General features: G+C 40.0%; 1 protein-coding gene across 2 annotated transcripts in view; it reads right to left on the bottom strand.

Moving 5' to 3' along the window:
- The window catches only part of sh3rf1 (SH3 domain containing ring finger 1), a 46,855-nt gene that overhangs the window by 7,953 nt on the left and 20,150 nt on the right, over positions 1-18,752 (bottom strand). The window contains exons 3-8 of one of the 2 annotated variants that reach the window (XM_061029418.1): positions 13,856-14,119; positions 13,222-13,317; positions 10,920-11,225; positions 4,703-4,813; positions 1,406-1,536; positions 469-639 (exon numbers count right to left, since the gene is read on the bottom strand). In XM_061029418.1, coding sequence (XP_060885401.1) covers positions 469-639; positions 1,406-1,536; positions 4,703-4,813; positions 10,920-11,225; positions 13,222-13,317; positions 13,856-14,119 — 1,079 coding nt within the window. Of the gene's footprint in view, positions 1-468; positions 640-1,405; positions 1,537-4,702; positions 4,814-10,919; positions 11,226-13,221; positions 13,318-13,855; positions 14,132-18,752 lie in introns of both variants that reach the window. The other variant, XM_061029409.1, reaches the window with a different exon arrangement.

Consider the following 18,752-nt stretch of genomic DNA (forward strand, 5'->3'; position numbering starts at 1 on the left):
CAGTTTTACTTCTTATTATTGTGATGTCAAGTCAATGTTCAGATTCGTTCTATCCTCACAATCTACACATCCTAAAGGTTATACAAGTTAAGTAACGCTCTAGCAGCAAGGTTTTTATTTCAAATCAATAAAAGGACCCCACGGCTTCAACACGGGTCGCTTGTTGTCAACAGGTTTTAGACCCTTATAATGAAGCATAGTAATGTCATCCACAATGTAAATCTGAATGACACAAACAAAGTTTTCTAACACTACTATGGGTTTATTTTAGATCAATTTAAAAAAGGTTATGCAGACAACATTTCTCCTACAGCCTACATAAAAATAATAAGTTATCTAAAATACATAAACAGATGGAAGTATTAACCTATGGCTATGCATCACAGACTAATAAATATGACATCAGTCATATATGAGTGTACAATATGTTGACACTAATAAATGAGTCAGCATGGACTACAGACTGACCTGCTGACTGGGCTCATGTAGTTCCCAGGGAAGACTCCGATCTTGCCAGTGTGCATGGAGGTGCCCTTGAACCAGCCGTCCTGACAGCGTTCCAGCACCAGAAACATCTCTCCCTTCCTCAGTTCCAGCTCATCTTCCTTGCGGGGAGTGTAGGGGAACATGGCCACATAGCTAGATAAAGAAAAAGAAGAAAAAAAAATAATCAGGAATTTCACTAACAAACAACTAAAACATGGAGCTAATGTGAGTTAACATGAGGATTTCACCCCCATATGGCATAATAAAAAGCGGTTTCACAGTTTCGTCACAGCACACCATTTGTTCCGGATTTATCCTGCAGCCTAGCTGTACATCTGTCATCATCGCCTCTGAGACCCTCCAGCAGGGACTGTGGCCCCTGACCTAGAGAAAATCAGCACTGGAGGACAAAACAATTTGCGGGTCGTCTCTCTACAGCAGAGCCAGAACAGGCAGCTTCGACTGGCAGAGTGCAGATCTCCGCTGGGATGTTTTCAGTCTGATATCAATGTTGTCAGGGGGGAAGGGAACGCGAATGCTTCAGAGTCCGACATGCACACACAGGCAGACGAGGGCAGGAGAGCAGGCATGAGTGGATCTAATTCTTGTCAGGTGTGTGGTGTCTTTAAAAGGGAGTAATGAGGGGAAAGGTGAGGGAGTTCAGAAGTCAGGGGTGACGGCGAGGATCTCCAATAAGACCCAGGAGACCGTCCTCCACAGGTTCTGACCCCTTCACCTGTGCACATGCTCATACTCTGCAGCCCCCCCCCACTGACAGCTGTGAGGGGGGGTCACAGACAGGCAAAACCGAGCATGGGCATTAAAGCCCTGAGCCATTTGTGCACAAACTGACTCTGACATTTCACTGCACATTTAAGAAGACTGCATATTTTAGTGTGGGACTGTTTTTATAACTCACACTGTGGGTCTTTGTCTCCCACTTTGGTCGCTTATGCTGGGGGAGGGCCTCTGTCCACCGGCCAATGAATACGCTGCTCCATCGGCAGAGGACTGCTGTGGGGGAGGAGGTGGGGGTGGTGGGAGCGCATCCTGTAAAAGAAGAACAGAAACTAGTATTAGAAGTTATAAAGGGTTTAATTACAATCTCACAACAATTCATCATTAAGTTCCTCTCAGTTTGAAGCAGAGAGACAAAAACAAGTAACTCAAGCACTCGAAAAACAGTGAATTTGTTGCGTAAGAAGAGAAAGCAGTGTGTTTATGAGCCACAAAAGAGGGAAAGAGAATGAGAGATCATCTGTCATCTGGGATATTCCCTACGGTTTGCAAACACTAAAGGGAGAGTCTGGTTTGGCAGACGTTGTAGTCTTGTCCCTGACTTCCCCCTGCAACTGAGAATTTCCTATTCTGCTTGTTTGTTTGTTGCTAGGAGACCACGTAGCTCGATGTTAAATCCGTTGCAGCATTTAATTGGAACCATATGAAATGAAAAAACATGTCTGCAGACACACTTCAGAGCGAGCCTCTAACCGAGCATGAGCGGATTCAACATGACTCACATGTTTTCCCTTTTTTGATCATCTGCAATGTCGAGAGAAACTCTGGCTTTTGACTGGAGGCTAAAGATGGCATCCTGCTGTTAAAAGAGCACTGACATTTCCTTAATTTCACTGTGCTACTGGATTACATGACAGTAATTACAGTTGAATTTAAAAGCCTTTTAACCTGGGCCTTAAATTCACTTTTTTGGGGCTCTAAATGATAACAGGCACACTTGTTGTAGAATTTCTCCAGGAGATTTCTCCGGCATCCAGGAACAGACGGTAATGGCTGCATTGTAATCCCTGCAGGGAAGTCCCGATCACAGTTTGTCTACTAAAGTGCTTGTTTTTTTTTTCATTCGCAGATTGTTTTCAAAAGAGTCTTGACAACATAGCAGTAATGAAACACACAGAGTGAGACCTTTCTGTAACACCAGTCTCCTCAAAGACACAACGCTGCATTGACTAAATGATTAGTTTCACCTTCATCGGTCTACTGCTGCAGAAACCTGTTAGTTTGTATGGCTCAATGTGTGTCTTTTACAAAGTTGGGTTTAGATCCTACACAGTGTTAGTGCAATAAAGATCCACACAAAAGTACGAACCATTGTGTCAGTGGACAAAAAACGCTGGAGTTCTGAAGGTAAAACCACTGTTTTTGTCGATATAGTCGGGTGGATTTCAAGACAGCCGTCATGACTGTTTTTGGCTTTAAAATAAGAAATGTTTCCCCTTGAACACAAAGGTCTATCTTTGTAGGATCCTCTTGTTATGATGTCGATATGTTTGATAGGATGTCTCTCACTAAGGCACTTTTGACTGTCAGGATGATGTGCATCCATTACAGCTTTTCATGTGGCTGCCAGCTCATTAAGACTCTGACATTTGTTTTAAAAAAAGGAGGCAAGTTAAGAATATTGAAATTACCTTTAAACCGGCCATATCAACACAGAGTCCATAAAATTAAACACAGTATATTGAACTGTCTTTTAGGATGATGATGAAGCCAACTCCTGCACCGTGGAACAAGACATGCCTTTCCATACAAACATTGGCAGCTCTGAGCAGCAGAGTAATAGCTTCCATGACACAACGCTGGAGGAGAGTGGTGCTCAGGCAGCACTGTGGTATGTGTATAGGCCTATGTGTATGTGCGATAGTCGATGTGCGTTTCGGTTCACTGCTGACGCTTGAGCTGAGATAATTAGGTTGCCTGCAGGCCAGAGAAATCATCTATACAAAAACATCATGTAGGGTTCCCAAGTGGAGCGGAGAGCACAACCTTTTGTGTACACATTCCTGCTCATTCAAAAACTCCACATGCCAGAGCATACACATAGACAGACAGGAAGTAGGCCTGCTGCTCTGTGTGGGCTGAAGGGATTTCTGGACATTTTTAGAAGTACTGATTTTTTTTTTTTTACCACAGCCTAAGTGTGTCAGAGACGAGTTCATTTCCGCTCAGAAGATTTGTCCATGTTATTATCTTTATGAAGTTTGTTCACTTACTGTGTGATAAATTAGCTACTGTATCTCATTCCACATACGTTACAGAACAACAGATTAACATTGTTTCACAATTTCAAAGTCTGAAGTAACTAAATTGCATGTTGGCATCAGATACTCTTTACTATGTAACTTACAGTAACTTTACTATGTGCACTGATGGAAATAGATTAATGTTTACATAATCGTGTTAAAACTAATGAAATCTAGAAACATTGCATAAGTGAAGCTTTCATTCTCTTTGCAGTGGAAAGATAGGTGTTCTACTTTTCATGTTAAAACTTCAAACTTAGTGCATTCATTTATGAGATCATCATGTTCACCTGCACTCAGAACCGTCAGGCAGAAGGAGGTGGCCGCTATCTGGCCAGTGGATGGCTTTTTGCATAATCTGCTTTAAATTTATGTCAAATAAAAGCAACACTATCTCAAGCTTTAATTACACAAGGTACAAAATCGTCAGGTTGCACTGATGTTTAGGGATAAGACGCATAGCAAGAAATGGCATTACAAGCAGCAAAAGTTACCAAAGTGGGCTCTGTACTGTTGCAGATACACACACATTAAATCGTTTTTCATTCTGCTCATTACATTAAGGAAAGCTCAAACAATGCAGAGCTCCTTTAGCCTGTGTGGAGTTCAGAAATATTTTGTTGATATTTTTCAGAATTTATGTTTTTGTGTGTCAATTTGACAAATAATGATGACAAAATGTGTTTTGTGTGTTGTATGTTCTTTTTTTCTAACACACTTTAATAATCATTATAGATTATTACTTTTTAGTTTGGTTGTAGATTCTGTGCATTTAAAAATACCCCAAAATCATCTAAAAAAAACATAAACCCATTACCTATAAATTTAGGACTTTGTGTCAAATGTTAATAAAAACTGAATGTGATGATTTTGAAAACACTGAATTTCCATATTTATTGAAAATTGCACAAAGACTGAGAAATGTCAATGTTTGTGCAAAATAATATGCCTATCTTGAATTTAATGAGAAAAAGTTAATTGAATAAATTCACAAGTGTATCTGTTTGCACCTTTATGAAAATGCAATAAATTCTGCTATGCATCTTATCATAAAGCACCCTAAGGTGTTCACTTGAAATAAAAAGGGTATTAAATGGATAGAATCAGTTTCTCCAATTATGATAATTTTTCTCTTTTGGCCTGTTGTTTAAAAACATTCAGAGGATTACACTTACCACAGGGATAGATGTATAGCTCGTCTCCGAAGGAAACGTGAAGACGGTTGCTGTAGTAACAGGACTGCTAGGGGGCGGGGTCACGATAAGTCCAGTTGTGCAAATGTGAACCTGTCAACAAATGGGAAAGGAGGATTATTACATCATGAATCCAATTTAAAGGGCAAACTCCGCTCACACATGACTAATAAACGTGCCGCTAAAAATACTCTCAATGGATGATACACGACAGTGAGGCACTAGTGTGGGACTGTTTCCTGGTGACTTAACCACAGTGGTAATTAGATGATCTGATTGGTGGGTAGAAACCAGCTGACCACACAACAGGACATTTCATAGGACATATAAAGAGAGTCGGCTTCTCCGAGCAGTCATCCACGTGAGTCACGGTGGTGTCCTGGTAACAAGGCCATACTGTTGGACACACAATATCTCCCTGTAGCCAGCGCTCTCTCTGCATGCATGACTGCCCCAGACAGAGCCGCCTCAAAAGGTGAACGTTCCAGAAAGCATGCCAGCCTCAGATTCAATCTACACTCACTCCTTATCTGCTGTGCACTGGGTGTGCCAGCGAAAGAAATAATGTAAGAGTGCGCTCAAAGGTGACTGTTTGTGAAACGACTGACGGAAACAAACCCGCACATGGAGGATTTGTAAAGCTGATTATACTTCTTTAAATAATATTTTTCTTGTCATATCTTTCTGGCTTGAAAGGACTCGATCACAAATAACTCTTACATGAATAATGATTTTTTTTTTTTACTCAATATGGATTTTAAAAACAGCCCATAACAACAGTAGACAGTCATTCTTCAGTTTTAAGCTTGTATATCTCAGTCATTAAAACATTTCCATTGTCATGTGACTGTTAAGATCTGAGTCATTTAATAACACATACTTTTTTACCAGATAAAGTTCTCTGGTAATCACAAGTTAAATAGAAATACAAGCTGGGATTTACCCTCAGCCTGCACCTCCTTAAATGTGATTAGAGCCGTGTCAAAGACCATCAAAGAAACACAGATTTCTTTAAACACTAAACAGTTTAATTCAGTGTTTTAAGCTGTTTTAATTCCCAGATACATTAATTATGGAAAGGAGAGCGCTGCAGTGATCCCCGTAAACTGGAGGTATCCTAAGTGAAACATTTTCTAACTTTGATATGGTGGTAAAGCTCTTAGAGCTTGCAGCTCCTACTTAAATACTGTAGAGTTAAAAGCACTGGATTAACACTTCATTTTAAGTTGCTGCTTTAGTCAGGGTAATAACTGGCCAAACGAAATACATAAAATGCCAACCTTTGTGTACACTCTTAATGAACAGTTCAAACCGGCAGCATTGTCTTATGTTATATCCAGTAAAATATCCGATTGATCATAAAAACAAACAAACTTGAGACCACATTTTTTGCCCCATCGTCCAGCTCTATGTAATGTCTAGTGCAGTAATAGATGGGAGTTGTTTTCATGTACGAGACAGACTACTCAGCCCCCAGAGGCAACAAGGGCTTACCTTTGTTGTTTTTTTGTCTGGGCTGTGGAGGGAGGGAAGATGAGTAGAGGTGAAGGGGGGGGATGAGGCTGTGCATACATTGCCCAGAGAGTCTTTATTGTGTTGTTATTAAACACAAAGATCTGTAAAGCAACCAGCCCTGTTTGATTCACTGCAAATGATCGGTTTACAGGCAAAGATATTCATATTCTTTTTCACAAATTTTCTAAAATGTCCTTGTAATGATGTGAGGAAATCTCTGAAGTCCTTCAAAAATGTGTTTACAGCTTCTGTACTTCCTGAGAAAACTCTTTGATGATACATAAATCACACCAACATACAAAATGTTTTGGTCTAAATAAAAAAGGAAGACAGACTTTTAAGATCCACTGCAGACAAGCCCTCTCCTATTCTCCCTCTCTCACACAGAGGCACAGAAACACACTGCAGATGAAAGATTAATGATTGAGTCTAATAGGGAGTTTCAGAATGAGGCATTTTAGTGAATCTGCAGCATCCGGACAACACAGAAAGTACACTGAAGAGTGAAAACAAACAAGGAGGAGGAAAATAAAGAAATTCTGAATAAGCTAAAAACTCCCTGAGCATTGAAGCGTTGAAAACCAGATACTGCATGAACATGATCAGCAATGCTGCAGATAAGAGTGAAGACATTTGAAATTCCTGATCCAGATCACGTTCATTTGATTGGATCTTTTCTTTCACCCAAACTTGGAAAATATGAATTTTTAGTTCTAAATGAATGTATGACTGGTGAGAGCTATTGGGTGTATTTTATAATGTTTACATAGTATTGTTATCAGTTGGGACTTTTTAATTTAATGCATTAAGTGTCTTTAACTCAAAGAAATCAGCAGGACACTCTGCTCTTGTAAATCTGTTGCCTGACTGTCGAGCACCGATCTCCAGCAGCTAGCAGCCATAAAGCAGCTGTAGGTTCCTGCCATGTCGGGATCGGTGTGTGGAAACCTTGAGGGCTTAGCTTCAGTCGTTTTTTGTGGACGAGTGGAGTCACGCATCCATGATTTCAAACGCTTGGATGGAGCAATGGCCTGTTTGGTATGATGGGGAAAAAGGGAAGTGGGCCTAATTACTGACAGGAGGAGAGTGGAGCCTCTGAGAAGCAACAAACATCTAGTGGGAACAAAAGAAAGGAGCTGGAATGTGTATTGTGTCTTTTTGTTTCCTAAACACGGTTGCAATTAAGAACCACTGAACAGGATATTGACAAATTAGCTGGTTAAGAGAGACTACTCATCCAGGTCACTGATTTAAAGGGGAATTCTGATTTTTTTAAATTTTAAACCTGTGCTCAATTGTAAATCACTTTTGGTCTAAATAACTACATACCTACTACTAGGTGAACGCTCCAGCCTGCTTTATTAACCCTTCAATATTTACGTTAACAACCCGCTGCCTGCATATCATTACTAGACTACATATAAGACTAATGTGTCTGTTTTTATTCCCTTTTCATGAAGTGTATGCTGTGCTTTTAACTGTGTTTCATGATTTTCTAAATGTGCCACATTTGTTATATGAAAAAAGTAGTTTCTGTTCTATTCTTTTCTTATCGACAATTTAAACCATTATCTTTCATGCTTGGATCATAAGTTTTCTATAATAGCTTTAACTGAAACATGGCTAAATGAATCCATAGTTTCATTGTATGATATTTCTGATTATAAAGCTATCCATTGGACAAGAGAAATAAGAACTGGAGGAGGAGTATCTCTCTTCATTCACAAAGATTACCAGTTCATCAGCAGAGGTGATCTTGGGACTTTTGAATCCAACATCGCAGAATGTGTATTTCTTAAAATTATGTCAAGCCCCTCCCTTGGGGGAAGAAACATAATTTTAGGTGTTATTTATCGTCCACCCAATACAGATACTGATATTTTTAACAAACAGTTAACAGATGTGCTTGAAGTCATATCAAAAGAGGGTAAAGTTTGCTATCTTGTTGGAGATTTTAACATCAATCTATTTAAAAGTGAGAATCATATACAAACTGCAGAATTTCTAAATACAACGTATTCAAATTACTTTTATCTTCTAATTCATATGGCAACTAGGATCTCAGATACAACTGCAACTCTAATTGACAATATTTTTTACAAACTTCTTTGATTGGGAATCAAATAGTGGTATATTACATACTGACATTTCTGATCATTTGCCAATTTTTTGTGTGGCTTATAAGGTTCAAGAAACAAAAAAGCCAGTTATTAGTTACAAGAGATTATACACCAAGAAAAATATGGACATTTTTATATTGAAAATAGCAAACATGTCATGGGAAAAAGTTCTTCATGAAAAAGATCCGGAATTAACCTACTCCCTTTTTATGAATGAAATTGTTAGCTCATTGAACCAATGTTTTCCCCTCAAGAGGATTAAAGAAAAAAAAGTTGATTTTCACAAACCTTGGTTCACCTCAGGTCTTAAAAAAATCCTCTATGAAAAAAAACAAGTTATACAAAAGATATATATCAAATTCAACTCCCCTTAATTTGAAAGAATATAAAACTTACAAAAATAAGTATGTGCATATTTTACGTACAGCTAAGAAAATATACTTTTCAAAGAAGTTTAAAGAATCAACAAATAAATCAACCAACTGCTAAATGAAAAGAAGAAAAAATCTTTAGGCACGAGTTCTCAGTTTCTGAATGGTGATAAACTCATTAATGATCCATATGAAATCTCTTGTGGCTTTAATAACTGTTTTGCAAATATAGGTGCTTCTCTCTCCAATGAAATTGACAACACAATGGGCTGCCCTTTAGATTACTTAGAAAAAAGTTACAGCTGTATCTCAAATTCTGAGCCCCCACAGCTAAAGGAAGTAAGTGCCATCATTAAAAATCTAAAAAAATGATGATGAAATTGGTAGTTCTTTAATTAAGGAAATATCAGATTACATATTGGAACCTCTTACTCATACCCTGGGCCGATCTCTGGCCACTGGTGTTGTCCCGAAAGAGCTTAAAAGAGCAAAAATGATACCACTGTTTAAATCTGGTGATCAAAGAAATTTTACAAATTATCGTCCTATATCCACTTTACCTTGTTTCTCAAAAATTCTCGAGAAGTTAATTTACTCAAGAATAGTTACACATTTACATGAAAATAACATTTTTTTAGACTTGTCTAAAGCATTTGACTCTGTCAATCACGATATTTTATTTGCTAAATTACAACATTATGGTCTTCAAGGTGACACACTGAAGTGGTTGACCAATTATATGAGTGAGAGAGAACAGTATGTGGTAATCAATGGTTGTGCTTCAAGCACTCTTAATGTAACATGTGGAGTACCACAAGGATCTGTATTAGGACCTTTGTTATTTCTTATTTATATTAATGACTTCCCTTTAGCTTGCAAACTTTCTTCTCCTATTCTTTTTGCTGATGATACCAACATGATCTGATCTCACAGTGACTTACACACCCTCATAAATAATACAAATGAAGAATTGGTGAGTGCCGCAAAATGGTTTAAACTTAATAAGCTTTCATTAAATAGTAAAAAGTCAAATTTCATCATATTCACAGGTAAAGGAAGTAGGTATCAGAAGGATTATGCTAAAGTTTCAATAGATGGAAATGACATTTCTCAAGTGTCACAAACTCAATTCTTAGGAATCCTTGTGGATGAGAAGTTAAATTGGAAAAATCATATTAAATTTACTCAGAAAAAAATTGTGAAGTCCTTTGGGATCATCAGCAAACTTCGTAGTTTTATTCATTTATCTTGTATGTTAACCTTATATTACTCTATGATTTATCCGTATTTGATTTATGGTAATATTGTCTGGGCAAACACTTATCTCTCTCACCTTCTTAAACTTTATATGTTGCAGAAACGTTTTGTTGGCAACTTTCTCCAAAGCAACAGAAACATCTGCCCCCCTCTTCAAAAAACGAAACATTCTTTCAGTTTATGATATCAATATACATCAGATATGTGTTTATATATAAATATATGTTCGTACCTTTTTCTTTACCATCATCATTTCATAATTTTTTAAAACTGAATTCCCAGATTCATTCATATTCTACCAGACAGATTGATCATCTTCATCTTCCTTTTTATAAAACCAAACACGGTCAGTTTTCCATCAGATATCGTGGGGTACAAATATGGAATTCCAAAAAACACGGCTCTTCGTCTACAGAGATTTTTAGAAGGAAACTGTCTTCACATTTAATCCATGAGGTCAAACTTTTGCATATATAAAATATATATATATATATTTTTTTTTCCCATCAACTCACTCATTTCACTCCATTTTTAATAGATCAATGCCTGTTTCATTTAGCTGATAGAGGGTTAACATTCTCAGTCTTTCTATTGTATGTATGTGTCTAAGTGTGTGTGTATGAATACGTGTATAGGTTACTGTATACGTGTTTATATTTAATTTTGTTTTGAAATTGTGTAATTCGATTTGTTTAGTTGATTTATTTGCCTCTTAAGAGGTGAGGTCCCTTGTATAAAGCCTGTTGGCTTCTTGACCTCTCCTGACACACCTTTTATGTTTTTGTTAATCCTATTTTGATGTATTCTTATATGTGTGCTAATAAATAAATAAATAAATAAATAAATAAATAAATAAATAAATAAATAAATAAATAAATAAATAAAATGCAGCAGCAGTAGCTCCTTCTCAGTCTCCCTTCTTGTGTAATCTCTCACCTGTGAAGGTGCACTGCAGGAAAGACCCCCGCTGATCTCTCCGATTCGGGCTGCTGCTGTGGGGTTGCTGGAGCTGATGAGTACCGGCCCGCTGATCTCCATGGAGTGTCGCTGGGGGGGAGGAGCTAGCATGGGTTTGTGGGACATGGTGAGAGATGTGAAGGAATGTCGCTTCTTGCTGTTCTTCTTCTCTCCTGCCCGCTGAGCGCCGTTGCTCTGGGGCCCCGAGGAGGCCCCCTCACCCGAGTCCCCGTTGGAGTCTGACGGCTTGTCCAACTCTATAAGCTGACGAGCTGCTGAGTTGAACTGTGAAGAAGGAAGAGAGGCAGGGGAGTAATAAAGAGAGAATTGTAAGGTGGAAATAACAGACAGGGAGACAGGGGTGATGGAGCTGACGGTATTAAAACAATCATGACAACTGTCAGTTTCTATCATACAGGTGACTGACATAGAAGACCGCTATCTTAAGAGGTGAGGAGCAGAAGAGAGATCCATCAAGTCTGTACATGAGAGAGAATAGTCTGTGGAAGTCGATGGTTCTAAGTCAGCTTTAAAAGTTCAGACTTTGTCACCTTCTCAGGTGACGTACTGTGGTGTGCATCTATGGTGTAAAATTCAAAAGAGGAGCACTGAAAAGGTTTCAGTTAATCACTGGGTGCTCTCACTTGCTGTCACATGTTGCCCCGAGCAGCTCCCTATACTTAGGACATAAAAGCAAAGCATTTAACTCCAATCCAGGAGAGAACCTGTGCAGGTTCATCACTGACATGTCAGCACATAAGTCAAAGAAGCAGTCCTTAAACAAACAACAACAACAAAAAAACAGGTGAGGAACCTTTAGCTCATTCAATTTAAAAATCACCCTTTAAAGCAATTATAGATCAGTAGTAAATAAACAAAGGCTGTACCAGTCAAATCAGGTTAACAAGTTTTTGGGTTCTGCAAAGCACCAAACGGGTAAATCACTAGCGGAGCAAAATCTTTCATTTAAAGATCCAGTTGAAAACGTCAATGAGGGGACTTGAAAACGGAAATTATTAGACTAGAAATGTCTGAATGATGGACGTCTCTTATGGAAAACTAAAAAAAAAACGTGATTTACAAGTCAAACATGGACTCATGTAGGTGGATTTTTAAGAACATAAGAGTTGGCCCCCACAAATATTCTAGCTGCAGCTCAGCTCACAGCCCCTCAGCTGCCAGAGCGAGTCGTAGAAACACTGAGTTTTAATGTGAAACTGCGTCATTCAGAGTTTCTGTGGGTTTTATTGCCGCTTTGTTCTGTTTGCAGAGGAGGGGACCTCTGTGGATCATTCAGCTCTGGTAAAAAATGAAACACTGAAGGGTCATTCTGAGACTTGGTTTGTGAAGTTTACAGCCTGCCATACTGTTTCTCCTGCATTACTCTGTGTACAATGATGCTAAAAAAAAATAACAGGGCAGTGGTTGAACCTGATAAAGTCTTCCACAGGGGCCTTCCCATCTGATGATTTCAATTGTTTCATTTTAAGGGGCAGCTGTAATATAAACAACTGAAAAAGGCAACAAAAGTTCCCGGGGCAATAAAACAAACAACGGCCTAGATATTCAGTGGCTGTGCAAAAATTAAAGAGCATTTTGGACCACTCTATATGTTTGCAGCTGAAGTAGTAAACCAAAACATCTTTCCAGAGGACAACAAAACATTCTGTTCTGCTTCAGTGGCTCCTGCAGTGCACAACCAAACAATATATAGCTTAAGACAGTCAGCATTCGGTTTCTGCCTCACTCCCTCAGTGTATAAATATATGAATATTAAAAGCACTGAAAACATTTGAAATGAATAAAGAAAACTGTCACAGCTTTTGAGAAAAGTGCTCTTCTTTGGACAAGCAGCAAAACACGTCAATGCAGCTTCTTCTTCAGACCGAGGCACTATTCTCAGACTCTTTTATGGTGCTGAAAAGGTTTTGATAAAATTCACAACAAAAGACCGCACTGCCTCTGACAGCATTTATGTGAGAAATGAAATCATCTTTAAAGGACAAAGATTTACTTCTTACTTATGTCAGGATTATTTCTAAACCTTTTTAAGTGAGACCTGTGGAGCTCAGGGAGTGAGAGACTGCGACTGTCAAAATCTTCAAAGACGCCTTCAGTGGCTCTGTGAAACGTTTCAAAAGGAAATAGAAGAAGTATCGTACACAGCTTGCAAGGTGTAGAAGGAAAAGGAGTTCAAAGGATCTTTGCTCTTTGCTGATCTTCCTGTGGCACAAACACCCCCGAATGATTGGTGACATTTTGACATTTTCAGTTTCCTTACCTCAACATATGAGATGGGAAAAATTCCAATTTTATCTCCCAGCATTCCCTCTGCCCAGTTTTCATCCACTCTGCGGATCACAGTCAGGATATCATCCTAAAAAAGTCAAGACGGAAAGCGAGGAGCGCCGCATGAGGAAGAGCCTAATTAAGGATGCTGTGAGCTAAGAGAGTTTCTCATCCTGGAGGAACAAACCTTGAACAGAAATAATGAGGTAGGGACAATGTTCTATTAAAAAGGCATCCCGAAGAGTAAAAGCACAGAGGTCTAGGGCATTTTTACTGTTTGGAAAACTACTTAGTAAGCTGTTTTTCTGTTGTTGCTGATTTGGTGTATAAACAACTGATGACAGAATACATAAACCTCAAAGTGTGACCCAAACAGCTGGATAGATATAACTGCTTAATTACTGTAGTTAAAGCGAGCCGTGCTCTGTATGGCATTCATTCTCTGCAGCTTAATTACAGCTGTTCATCAAGATGTCTGGCTCTAACATGAAGCATTTCTTTATGTGTTGTAGCTTACAGCCCTGAGAAAATGAATGCCTGGAAGACAGACTGTCAGAGTAATGAGAGGTATTTTTGTTTTACTACAGGGACCATGTGGCAGAACTGTGGGTGCTGCAGTGTCTCACCTTGGAGAAAGGCAGACAGTCCTTGTCCGCCTCCTTGTCTTTGAGCTCAAAGTCATACAGAGCTTTGCACTGAGGTGGTGGTTGCGGAAGCGGCTTGATGACCTGCACAAAGTTGGTGGGGAAGAAGCCGTGGACGCCGCCCATCTCCCCGTGGTACCAGTTTTCGTCCACTTGCCGTCGCAGGATGATAACGTCGCCCTTGGTGAACTTGAGGTCTCCTGGTTCTTTGCCATCGTAGTTGTAGAGCGCCTTGGCACAAGGGAGCTGTGGGACACCCTAGAAAAAGAAGAGGGGGAAAGTTAGACAGGATGAAGGATGAGTGAAAGATTTGCGTTCAGACAAATATTAGAAACGTATATTTACCCACACAAGTGACAGCACTATAATTTGTGATTATTTGTGTTGGTTAAACACAATCTGAAAATGCTCTCCCTTCCTGATATGTTGGAAATCAAACATTTAAGTCTGGGTTCATAATGTCCCCGAGATACAAACAGTTTAGCTAACTTCACTGCTTTTCTTAGATTCATTTAAGTGTTGTTCAGGCTATGACAGAACAAGTTCAAGTGAAGAGTTTGATGACAGAATATCACAACTTTCTTTGCGTTTAGACTTAAAGGTCCATTTTACAGAGCGGTACCAGAGCAGTACTAGAGAACAGTAAAAATGGAATATGTAAACAAAGGTGTAAATTTGATGCGAAAGTATAAATAAGGATTCAGAAGCTTGACAGCAGTCAATATAACAGGCATTGGATTAAAAAGCATCGTTTACATTCAGTTGTGTCACTCCTGAACCAGCTAGAATTCAGCACACAGTGTCCTGTTTGTTTTCTGATAGTTAAACGGTTTATGTTGTGTGTTCACAGTTTAAGTGTGATGAGTCCTGCTGGTTGTGACTAGCTGACTAACGCCTTCAGAAGGCCCAGGACTCTGTCCCTTTATCTTGAGGAGGAAGGTTTTGTATCTCAGCCTGCGAGCCTCGAGTCCTGAAAGGCCCATTCAGGGAATGACAATCCAGGGAAAGAGGGACAGGGCGAGTAAGGGGGGGAGTAAGCAGGATAGAGAAGCATCAATGTACTCCATTCAGGGTGGGTGTCCGTGAGGAGGGCTGCAGTCCAAACCAACCCCCACCATTTATCCCCATGTGCTGTTAGACATTTCTGGCAGTGATCAGAATCACAAACTGGGTCTCAACGCTGGAACTGAAACTGCAGCGTCGACAAGGAGTATGGACAGAGATAAGATAAGAGGAATGGCAGAAGCTCAGACAGAGAGGGAGAGTGTGATCCAGAGAGAGAGGGGTTAACATTGGGGTTTGGAGTGGGCTCTGCAGTCTTGTTAAAGGCTAATGAACCGTTTAAGGGCTCAGAGAATAAAAGTACAGAATGAGCTGTGATGGTGAGCCAGGGTGACATTACCCTGCTGCAGAGAATCACACAGCCTAAAGCACAGAGCCAATCGCTCTCTGGCTGTGCTGGTCCAGCCTGTCGGCAGGGGAGAGGAGTGGGAGGAGGGGGAACTGCAGCCCCCTGCAACACTGCACTGGAACTGGGCCTCCTTTTAGAGGAAAACAGGGCTTTTGAGCCCACCCAGGCCTGGCAGGGAGCTTCGTGATGAAAATGCAAATGAAAGTTGAAGCTCTGCCATTTTTGTGGCGAATGACGGACCGGGGTTCAGGCTTACACAAAGGCAAAAGGATCAAATGACATGGTCATATGAAATGCTTGTCCTGTTTGAATTTGTTAAGTTCATAAGCACATGTTTGTACACCAAGACCAAGACTTAATAAAACCTGGGGTTGAAGCACAGTGTCCAAAGTCAGCTTTGTTATGTAAGTCCATTTGCACATGTTAAAGTCTGACTTCTGCACTCATAAAAGGTGTCAGTGAATGAAGTCTTGCACGTACACAACACATCCATGTACAATATTTCCTTTATAAGCGGGAAAGGCAAGAGGGACTCACTACAGATTTCAATTGAGTAATTAAAGTAATTATAGTTTTTCTTGATGGAGCTATTGTTGTTTCATGTACAATTACACAGCTCAGAAGGAAACAAACAAAAGCTGCAACCTGACTGACAAAATGCAAGTGGATCTGGTTTCAACTTGTCTGGTAATTGGAACACTGACTTTTTGTGGGCAGCATCAGTCCACAAAAATCTCTCTAGACCGTATAATATTTTTTAGTCTGACAGTCTAACTGCCTTCATCTCAGCTTGCTTTTTGATCTCCCTGTCCTGGCCTCAGAAAACAGGGGCTGTCAGTAGACGACGTACATTTCCATGTTTCACTTGACTTAACATAGTGGGAGAAAATCAAGACTGACTGTAGGGGCCTCTGGTTGTAGCCTTTGAGGTGGTGTGCAAGACAGAGCAAAACTTGGGATGGCTAGGGGGGGATAATTTCCGGCTGCATCCATGGAGACTATGTTGTTTGTGTCTAGTGGACCTGCATATAGGAGCAACATCAGTCCATACCAGAGACCCCCCTCTGGAGAAAAAAAACCAGGAATGCACCGAAAAAAAGCTCAGAAGTTGTAACCACATAACTGCTATAATAAGTCTAATCTCAGGCTGCTGGTCGCGCCGACACAGCTCCTCAATGCTTCTGAACTCTACCAATGGGCACGAGGAGATAGCGGGAAGATGCATCTCACTGATCTCATCCACAAAAAACAGCCCCAAGTTCAGGTCAATACACCAAAAAGATCCAGTCTGAGGAGGGGTAGGAAAGTTGTTTTTCCCCCTTTACTCTGCCCCTTCAATTGTTCTCAACATCTGCTGTGAAAGTTCATGGAAGTAATTATGCAGCAGCAAATGCCACTGTTTGGTTTCTCTATCAGACTTGGAAAACTTGGAGTCTCTAATGATTTAGAGAACAGAATTACCCACAGAAGCACCAACCTGTTTCGAGTGCATGTAACAAAAGCAGTCTAACATAATAATTAAAATCAAAAAAATGTATACTACACTATTATCTAATCCCAATACTAACAAGAAAACTCTAAAATGCGATGCCATGCTGCAACCCAAATGTCTCCAGCTAGAAGCATCTGGACTATCAGAGAAGTCTGCGGATAAATGATTAAACAGTTAAAGGTTTTGAGGATTTAATCAGTCGCGCTCGTTACCCTGTATAAGCTGGATAAACAGTTGTTTAAGTGAGCTACACCAGACAAGCTGCTTCAAAAACCTCCTCCTCACTCCACATTTTTGAAGTGTTAACAGTTGTAATAAGTTGTAAATATTAAAGTGATAAACTGAAACATCAACCCCTGTAACAACAGCTTGGGTATTTAAGAAAATCTGCAACTTCAATGTTATCTCTGCAACTGCAGCCTTACAAAACAACAGCTAATGTGCACCAATGTGAGATTAACCACTGAGGTTGGAGGGCAGGTGAGACAGGCTCATGTCTTTTTGTCTGACAAAACAAAAAGGCTTGTGTTAACACATGTCCTTCTCTATGTAAGTGTAAGGCTTCAAACACAAAACTGTTTTGAAAGACCTAGCAGCAGCGAGAAAGGCCAACTGCTGCGCCCCATTTGTCTGGGCCAAACGAGCATGCCACCAAGTCTAACGTACAGACAGACCCAACTAGCATGTGCTTTTTGCACATGCATGGAGGTAGTCTTTATCAGTCATCAAATAGGGGAAATCATAAGACCCCAGACTAGGGACAAACCAACCATTTAAACATGACTCGCAACGGACTCCCCATTCAGTCTATTTAGTATAAATATGTTTAATCACATAAGTGTTGCTGACTGGTTGTTGAAGACGAAACGACTCGCAATCTTTTTTGTGCACTAATTCTTTAGTGCTGAACAGCTAATCAGAGTGTCAATGACTTCTCTTGCAATGGTTCCCCTCGGCCAATTTAACAAACGTAATCAGCCAAAAGACAGCAGAAGAGCCAACCGGTGCCAATGGTGCAGAAAGGCAAAAACTGGGGCCTCAGATGCTGAATGTCCGACCGATATTTGCCGATGGCTGAACATCAATCTAGTAGCCCAGACAACAAAACTTTTTGTGTTTCATGTTTAGTTGTGTTAAGAATGTTTTATTAATTGGTTTTTAAAGGTTTGTCTTGTTTCAGAATGAATTGTTTGCTATGCTAGCCTATCATTGTTACCTGTTTGTGTGTGTGTGTGTGTGTGTGTGTGTGTGTGTGTGTGTGTGTGTGTGTGTGTTTGAGTGTGAGGCAGACAGATAAGCAAGGACATAGATAAAGAGTGATAGAAATGAAAGAGAGATTAGGACCCAACATTTTGAGTATCAGCTGGTGTGTGCAATTACTCCTGTACTGCAGATAATGCAATTAGACCTGTGTGCTAAAGGGATTTGGCTGTTAAAAGTGTTCTCTTCCACAGCACTGGATTATAACAGAATTAACAAAGTGTTCTGCTCTACAGCACAGCCAAATGTCAACAACCAGTGAGCGGACGTGCATAAAAACACAGTGTATGAATGCATGCATGCAGAGCTGTGGAGGTAAGACTGGGTCAAACGGGGATAATTACTCTAACAGCTTGACTTTCACAGTCACATTTTCAGGAGAAGTTAAGACAATAAAGAAACAAACTCCCTTTAGGTCAGGTATGATGCATCTTAAATAGGGTTATTTAGATTCAATCAGCTGAACTAATTTATAAATATGACCTTGCAGGGCCCCAAATGTTGTACAAAAGCTTGTCTGTACAGTGAAACAAATCAAGGTAACTTTTGCTCTGTCAGCAGTTCAAGTGCAGTGTGAAACCACAGCAGACATAAACCTTTATCCCACCCCCGGAAAGTGCCAGACGCGACTCCACTCCCATATGGAAACCTCGAGGAGCTCTGCAGGGGGGCGGAGAATGAGCGGGGGGAACTACTGCCAAAACAGTGTGCAGGAT

Source organism: Labrus mixtus, chromosome 3, assembly GCF_963584025.1.
Source record: "Labrus mixtus chromosome 3, fLabMix1.1, whole genome shotgun sequence".
NCBI classification, from domain to species: domain Eukaryota; kingdom Metazoa; phylum Chordata; class Actinopteri; order Labriformes; family Labridae; genus Labrus; species Labrus mixtus.